Here is an 8,692-nt window from a genome sequence, read left to right on the forward strand (position 1 = left end):
TCCCAAGTAGCTGGGATTACAGGCGCATGCACCATACCCAGCTAACTTTTCTATTTTTTATAGACATGGGATCTTGCTGTGTTGCCCGTGCTGGTCTCAAACTCCTGGGCTCAAGCGATCCTCTCACCTCAGCCTCCCAAAGCGCTGGGATTTACAGATGAGAGTCACTGTACCTAGCCCACACACCACATTTTTACCCCAAAGCCACACATCCCTTGGGGATCTAGCATTCCTAGGTGTTCATTCTGTGTGTTGGCACTGTGCAGGGGGCTTTCCTTTCCTTCACCTTATTTGCTCCTCACAATAACTGCTGAAGAAATTCCATTTTATAAAGAAGGAAATCAGGTTAAGTACTTGCCGAGGTCATACAGCTAGTATGTGGCCAGGATCTGAAGCTGGCTCCATCATCTCCAGAGCCCAGGCTCTTGCACCATTGCTACTCTGCACAGCCTGGCCCTGCAGAGACCTGTCCTCCACCTTCTGAGTGGCCATCTGCATAACCTCTTCATGCTGGGAGCTGGGAGAGGGAGAGGGGAAGGGAAGGCCAAAGCTTACTCCACCTGGACCCCACTAGATCATCCTGGACATCAAACACAGCCATCCCACCCTTGGGGCTCAGTGGCTGAGGCTTCCCCTCCTTCCTCTGCCTGCCTTGTGTCTTTTCCTTATAACTAGATCAGACAGAGGAGAGCCATCCATCTCTTTTGCACCTCTGTGTCCCCATCCATACCCTACCCCATGCCTTGCAGAGAGTATGCACTCCTTGGGTCTTCCATGAATATTAATGAGTGGCCTCTCACCCTTCTCCACTACCACAGCAAGGACAGACCCAGAGGAAGACAGGAGCCCTGGAAATATCTGTCAGTGAGACTAAGGGGAGGAGTAGAGGGGAAAGTGCCCCAGTACTCCTGCCTCCCAGCAGAGCCAGCCCCCATCTCCCCAAGCCCTTCTAGGGGACACCTCCCCAGGGCACCCTCCCCACCAAACACTGGGAGGTCAGGTGTCAGGCTAGGCTCTCAGGAAGGAATTCCCCTCCCTTCAAGCCTCCAGTCCAAATTCCTCTCAAGGGAACGCCAGTGAAAGGCAGGACTCAGGAGAGAAAGGCACCAAGCATGGGGCTCCTGAAGATCCCCTCCCCATTGATGCTTGCCTGGGTGCCCCAGTCAGAGACACCATCAATTCCTTCTCCCCCCACCAAATTCCCTGCCATGGGTTGGAAGTTATCTTACCGCAGAGTGGTTAAGCCCTGGCCTTTGGAGCCCAACACCTGGATTCAAATCCTATCTCCTTCACATATGAGCTGTGTGGCCAACGGCCAGTTACTCCACCTCTCTGAACTCCCCATCCGCTTGGTCACTAGGCCTACAGACTCAGAATCCAGGCCTCCTAGCTGTTTCTGGGCTCTGACTCTAGAACCAGACTCTCTGGGTTCAAATCCCGGCTCTAATCCATGCTTAACCTCTGTGCCACAGGATCTTTATCTGTAAGGTGGGGGACAGTAATAGTACCTACCCACCATCTAGCATTACTGTGAAAATTAGCTGAGGGAGTTCATGCAATGTGCTTAGATCAGACTGGGCACACAATTAGCACCCACTGAGTATTGGCTTTCATTAGTAATAGCTGATAAGCTTGGAAAGTACCTTGCACCGTCCCTGGCAGGTAGTTAAGACCTCACTAAATAGAACCTATGGTTACCTTCACCCCCACTAGACTATCCTGGACCTGGAGGTGGGTTCTGGGTCATACCCATCTTTGATTCCCCAGCAGCGAGCACGGGGCCTGGCACCAAGCTCAATGAAGGCCTGCCGGGAGGACCAGAAGATCCAGGAGGGTGTGGGGCGGCAGGAGCCTCCCACCTGGGAGAGAGGGACCGAGGTGTCGGGGAAGAGAAAACAGAGCGGAGGGAGAAAGGCCGAGGCAGAGAGATAAGCAAGTGAAGTGAGAAAAGGCACAGGAGAGGCTGTGGTGGAGAGAGATAAGGAGGAAGGCTGGAGTAGGTGAGGGGTGAGGAAAATGCCCAGGGAGGCAGGGAGCCCTAGGGAGAAGCGCTAGGCGAGGCCAGAGCCGCGGCAGGGGAGCCTAGCCGGGAGAGGGGCGCAAGACCCGGCGCTGGGCGGGACGCGCGGGCATGGGGCGGGAGGGGCCGAAGGGCCTCTCCCTGCCTCCCCGCCTCAGGGCGGGGGCCAGGCGGCCGGAGATTGGCTGGGGCGCTCGGCGAGGCCTGGGCAGGGGCCCCGAGGTGGGAGGCGCCAGGATCAGTCGGGGCGCCCGGAGCCGAGCGCAGGCTGTCACCCACCTGGGCGACCTCCGCGGCGGCTGCTGGAGAGCGTCGGAGCTGAGGGCACACGCCTGGGCACCTGGGCCGCCGCGCACCAAGCGTCGGGGGGTTGCGCGGCGCGCGCCTGGAGAGGGTGCAGCCATGCGGGCGGCGGCGGGGGGCGCGCGGAGCGCCGCGCTGGCGCTGCTGCTGGGGGCGCTGCGCTGGGCGCCAGCGCGCGGCGAGGAGTACGACTACTACGGCTGGCAGGCGGAGCCGCTGCACGGTCGCTCCTACTCCAAGCCGCCGCAATGCCTCGACATCCCCGCCGACCTGCCGCTCTGCCACACGGTGGGCTACAAGCGCATGCGGCTGCCCAACCTGCTGGAGCACGAGAGCCTGGCCGAGGTGAAGCAGCAGGCGAGCAGCTGGCTGCCGCTGCTGGCCAAGCGCTGCCACTCGGACACGCAGGTCTTCCTGTGCTCGCTCTTCGCGCCCGTTTGCCTCGACCGGCCCATCTACCCGTGCCGCTCGCTGTGCGAGGCGGTGCGCGCCGGCTGCGCGCCGCTCATGGAGGCCTACGGCTTCCCCTGGCCAGAGATGCTGCACTGCCACAAGTTCCCCCTGGACAACGACCTCTGCATCGCCGTGCAGTTCGGGCACCTGCCCGCCACCGCGCCTCCAGGTAGCGCCGCCACCGCCGTCCCCGCGCGCTCCGACGGCCCTCCGCTCCCCTAGCCGGTTAGCACAGCTCTGCGAAACCCCCAAGAGGTGCAGCTCCCTCCCGTCCCCCGCACCACACACACACATACACACACACACACACACACACACACACACACACACACGCTGTCCTAGCTTAACCCAGCGCCCCTGGAATTATCCCCCTCAGCCTTCCCACCTTCCCACCTCCCCAGGGAGTGGCAGCGTAGTGCCTTCCTGCGGTCCGGAACTTCCCTCTGGCTCCCTGAATACCCCTGGCACCCCTCGAAGTGCCCACCCAACCAAGCTACTGAGAATCCCCCAGTGCCGTGCCCCCAACCTGGGACGTCCTGATAAATGCCTTATGGCCCCTTTCAGCCCAAGAATGCCTGGGGTCGTTAAACAGTGCCTTTCACCTGGATCCCCAGGAACCAAAGCAAGCGTCACCCCCACCCCATGTTGGGACCTTGAGAAGAGAAGAGAGGTGAGGGGAGGAATGTGGGGAAAGACTAGGAGCTAAGAATGTTCCTGCGCTATGGTCTGCCTTCCCGTTTTCTGTACCTGGAACCCTAAGCTCTCCACCCTCTTCCCCAGTTCCCCTGGCTGGAAGTCATTTGGATAAGGCTCAGTGCAGAAGGAAGAGCAGATTAGGCTCTGCTCCTAAAAAAAAAAAAAAAAAAAAAGCCCTTAGGCAAGCCGCTTGACTTCACTGAGCCTCAGTTTCCCCATCCATAAAATAGAAAGCCATCCCAGGTTCATAAAACCTATGAGATCCTAAGTTCCTCCTCCCACCCACACCCTCAGGCCCGTGAACCCTAATTTCTCCCTGGCCTCAGCCTCCCCTTTGCTGTGCTGGTTCACACAGCTCTTCCAGGCTGGCTCCATGCCCTCTCCCCCTTCCTCCCTGTCTGCTGCCAGACTTGAGTAACCCCTCTGGGCCTCAGTTCCCTTTCCTCCAAAACAGGAATAAGGGCCAGGTGCAGTGACCAACACCTGTAACCACAGCACTTTGGGAGGCCAAGGTGGGTGAATCACTTTAAGTCAGGAGTTCTAGACCAGCCTGGCTAACATGGTGAAACCCCGTCTCTACTAAAAATACAAAAATTAGTTGAGTGTGGTGGCACATGCCTGTAATCTCAGCTACTGGGGCAGCTGAGGCAGAAGAATCACTTGAACTGGGGAGGCAGAGGTTGCAGTGAGCCAAGATTGGAGAGCCAATGCATGCCAGCCTGGGTGACAGAGTGAGACTCCGTCTCCAAAATATATATATATATAATATATATATGAATAAGAATCCCTACTTCTTAGGCTGAGGATGAGAGGGGATAAAATTTAAGACATTGCATACCATGGCTGCAGCCACTGGGGTCGTGGGGCAGTCACTGTGCCCACCTGGCAGTTTGGTCCCTGAACAGCTTATCTCGTGATGGTCAATCACTCTGTGAGCAGGTAGTGCTATGACTGCCATCCCATTTCTTGATAAGGAAGTAGAGGCTTGGCAGGGGGAAGCGGCTAGACAGTGAGGAAGCCTGCATCCTGAGTAGCTCTGGAACTCCAATCTCCTTACCAGCTTTCTCTCTTCAGTGACCAAGATCTGTGCCCAGTGTGAGATGGAGCACAGCGCCGACGGCCTCATGGAGCAGATGTGCTCCAGTGACTTCGGTGAGTGTGGGGCCCACGCGGCCACTGCCCCGGCACCACTCCCAACCCCTCTTTCTACACACACGGGAACATACGTGCCCACATCCATCACAGTGACTCCCAATAGTTTTTGCATCATGGGTCCCGTTTAGGATCCAATGATAACCATAAACCCTCTCCAAGAGAAATTCCCCTCTTTCTGCATCATCTCAGGACCTTCAGAAGTCCCTCAAGGCCATGGGCCCTGGGCCTCAGAAACCACTCTGGCCAGGGCTCCTGCAGCCCTCCCTTGGTGTCATCTTCAGAGGGGCCTCCATGGCTGGATCATCTCTGTGGATGATGCAGGCTTAGCGCAGAGATGGAGGGAGGCAGGTGGGGAGTGATGGCTCCAGGATGGAAGTGGAGCACCCTGTCCCTGGTACCTCCATCTGGGACTCAGCACACCTCCTGCCAGAGGAGCTGTGGTCGCCTGTTCCCAAAACCTCATCCCAGAGCCTTCCCATCCAAGTCCAGTCAGGACCTAGGCCTCACACATGGGCCCCGCAGTTCAGTTTGGTCTTTGCCAAGTCAGTTCCCTGTTTTGTGTCTTAGCCTCCCTGTCTATAAAAAAGAAAAAAGGAGACAGTAATGAAGTCCTTTCTTCAGAGGAGTCTTTTATGTTGGTAGCCTGTTTGGAAAGAGAATACTGCTATTGCAAGGTGTGTGTGTGTGTGTGTGTGTGTGTGTGTGTGTGTGTGTGTGTGTCAGAGAGAGAAAAGAAGACTTAAAGAGAAGGAACAAGATTCTATGACAATTTCCTGCCCAGAGTGGGCAGAATTATTCTCTGGCTTCTCCCTGGTCCCTCAGAGATGGGGGCCCAGAAGCCTGAAGAAGGGAGAGACCAGCCCAAGGGACGCCCCACCCCACCCTGAGGCCCAGGACTCCTTAGGCTCTCTACATCTGCAGTGACCTGCACGTGGCTCTCTGGCCAAAGACCCTGTCTGCATCCACCTCCCTCACCCCTGCCCCACTCCTATGCATACCACAAACACTCTCATCCACAGAACCACACCACACACATACTCCCGCCCACCGTACAACCTCTCACACACACATAAACATTACCATACAGTGGTGTGTTCACACCAGCAAGAGCTGAACTGTGTGTATCCCCAGCTTCATGCCCAGTCATGCGGTCAGTCATGGTGGGAGGATTTACCCCACGGATGTCCACAAATGCAAAGCAGGGCCCCTCGTCCACAGAGCCAGCTGTTAAATATCTGCCAGCCCACCACGGCTCCCACCACACACACTACACATATACACACCCCACATATACTCCATACCATACACTCACACACAGCCAGAAATCCAATGGGAATCATCCCCAGTGATCAGGAAGTCCAGTCTCCCTCCATCACAAGGACCCCTTTCCAAGCAGTGAGTCCCACTCCCGTCCACTCCCTGTCCCCGCCCTAGGGAGCCCACACGCTGCTCCATCAAGAGCTCTTCACCCTGCATTTGGTGTCTCGGAAGGGCTTAGGCTCTCAATTCAGGCAGGTCACAAGCTCTCTAGCCCTCATTTCCCCTCTCCTGTACCTTGAGGATGAAACGTGATACTGTCCGTGAGAGGACAGCATGACAGGTGCTTCCTAAATATGAAAATGTGCATGTACAAGCTCCTCCCTTCCAAGCCCTGCAGAGCATCCGGCTCCCCGAGCTGAAGGTCCAGAACACACCAACTCTGGGCCTACCAGCATCCCACGCAGATCTGACCATTCCCAACCTGCCCCTGTCCTTCCTTCCCACAGTGGTCAAAATGCGCATCAGGGAGATTAAGATAGAGAATGGGGACCGGAAGTTGATTGGAGCCCAGAAAAAGAAGAAGCTGCTCAAGCCGGGTCCCCTGAAGCGCAAGGACACCAAGCGGCTGGTGCTGCACATGAAGAACGGCGCGGGCTGCCCCTGCCCACAGCTGGACGGCCTTTCGGGCAGCTTCCTGGTCATGGGCCGCAAAGTGGATGGACAGCTGCTGCTCATGGCCGTCTACCGCTGGGACAAGAAGAATAAGGAGATGAAGTTTGCAGTCAAATTCATGTTCTCCTACCCCTGCTCCCTCTACTACCCTTTCTTCTACGGGGCTGCAGAGCCCCACTGAAGGGCACTCCTCCCTGCCCTGCCAGCTGTGCTTTGCCCTCTGGCCCCACCCCAACTTCCAGGCTGACCCGGCCCTGCCAGAGGGTGTTTCCGTGAGTGTTGTTACTGGCACAGGCCCCAAGAGATGGGCATGAAGCCCAGGCTGTCCTTTTTGCCTGGGGGTCCTGAGGTCCCTGGGATGTTGGCTTCCTCTCTCAGGAGCAGGGCTTTTTCATGTGGGGGAAGACGCCAGGGTCTCAGAAAGTAGGCAGGGGAGGAGAGTGTGAGGGAAGGCTGGAGGGGCTCGGGGCACCCTGTGTTGGAGGTTTCAGAGTAGATGGTGATGTCAGCTCCAGCTCCCCTCTGTCAGGGTGGGGCCTCGCCTTGAAGAGGGAAATCTCAATATTAGGCTAAGCTGTTGGGGAGACAGTTCTCCCCATTGCCCCTGTATGCATCATCCTAGCCCCCAAAGGAAACGAGTTAGGGTCTCAATGCCTCCAGCCACACCGCCTGCCTTCCCCAGCTTGCCCATGTCCCTGGCCCAAGGCAGAGAGCTCTCCCTGGACTGGAGAGCAAGCCCAGCCCACCCTTGGTGCATACCCCCTTCCCGGACACCCGCAGGCCCACGTCCCAGGCTTCACTCAGCCTCCGCATCTCCCTTTCATCCTGATGATAAGTTATTGCTACTGCTGTGAGGACATAGGTACTAGACAACCAATACATGCAGGGTTGAATTTTCTAATTTTTTTTACTTTTTAATTAAATCAAGGAAAACAATCATTGGTTTGGACCAGGTGGTTTCTTTGTCAACTGGTTGCCAAGAGGTCGGGGGAGAGGGAGGTTTAGAATGGACCTTCAGAAAGAAGGCCTTGTCTGAACCCACGGCCTGGCCACACAGACCTCCTTGGAATGCCTAAGAAAAGCAAGGCCTGTGTTTTGTAGTACATAGCAAGGGTCACCCTGCCATTCTGACTGCTAAGTGAGGGATGGAGATGGCCGTTATTTTGTCCCTGAGGAGGAATGGAGGTGCCAAGTTCCCCAGCTTTCCCCAACAGTCAGAAGATTCCATGGTCCTGCAGCAGCTCCCCCATGAAACCAGGGCCTAATCAGAGGAGTCCAAGAAGGCGGGGCCACAGGGAACTACTCTGAAAAGGGTAGTCACTCCTCCCCTCCGGCTTTCACACACCGCAGGCACTGCTCCTCACCTGTCCCTGGTCCAGCAGCATGAGCATCACCTGGGAGCTAGTTAGAAAAACAGCATCTGGCCAGGGGCACAGTGGCTCATGCCTGTAATCTCAGTACTTTGGGAGGCTGAGGTGGGAGGATCCCTTAAGCCCAAGAGTTCAAGACCAGCCTGGGCAACATAGTGAGACCCTGACTCAACAACAACAAAGAAACGCAGACCTGCTGTATCCCTGCATTTTAACACATAAATGTTAGAATCATCTAGGGATCCTTTACAGAACCCTGGCCCTACTCTAATGCAATTAAATCAGAATCTCTGTAGGGTGACCGGGAGTTGGTGTTTTTAGATGTTCCCTGGGGTGATGTGCAGCCAGAATTGAGAACTACTATCTAGATAAGGTGACAACTGAGACAGGGAGAGGGCAAGGGGCTGAGGGGGTGCTCCAGTGGGCTCAGAGCAGATGGAGGCTGCTGCCTTGAGGTGGACGGCTGGGGTGGGGGGAGAAAGCTTGAGATGGAGGCGAGAAGCCACTCCCACTCTAATGGGCAGCCTGTGGAGAGGGCAGTGTCAGGAAGGAGCTCCCTAGGGGGTCTGTCAGCAGATGCCAGATGTACCCAGAGCAGGAGGCTAGGGGCACTCCCTGAGGGGCTCTCCCCACCAGTGGGGGTAAAGCTGGGATGCCAAGTCCAGTCAAGTCCTGCTGTTCCTCCAAGACAAAGGAGCCTCATTCTGGAGCTGAGGAAAGCCTTGACTTTCACTCTCAGAGGTGCACGTCACCTCAGGGAAAT

The 8,692-nt window shown here is 56.5% G+C and overlaps 1 protein-coding gene across 1 annotated transcript; it reads left to right on the plus strand.

The window, feature by feature from the left end:
- Positions 1 to 2,260: 2,260 nt before the first annotated feature.
- On the plus strand, positions 2,261 to 7,495 carry SFRP5 (secreted frizzled related protein 5). The gene is made up of 3 exons (XM_012439295.3): positions 2,261 to 2,945; positions 4,547 to 4,624; positions 6,394 to 7,495. Exons 1-3 carry the CDS (start codon positions 2,423 to 2,425, stop codon positions 6,738 to 6,740), a joined length of 948 nt encoding a protein of 315 aa, XP_012294718.3. The 5' UTR covers positions 2,261 to 2,422; the 3' UTR covers positions 6,741 to 7,495.
- Positions 7,496 to 8,692: the final 1,197 nt, after the last annotated feature.

This window comes from Aotus nancymaae, unplaced genomic scaffold, assembly GCF_030222135.1.
Source record: "Aotus nancymaae isolate 86718 unplaced genomic scaffold, 86718_ANA_hifiasm-v0.15.2.pri h1tg000010l, whole genome shotgun sequence".
Lineage (NCBI taxonomy): Eukaryota > Metazoa > Chordata > Mammalia > Primates > Aotidae > Aotus > Aotus nancymaae.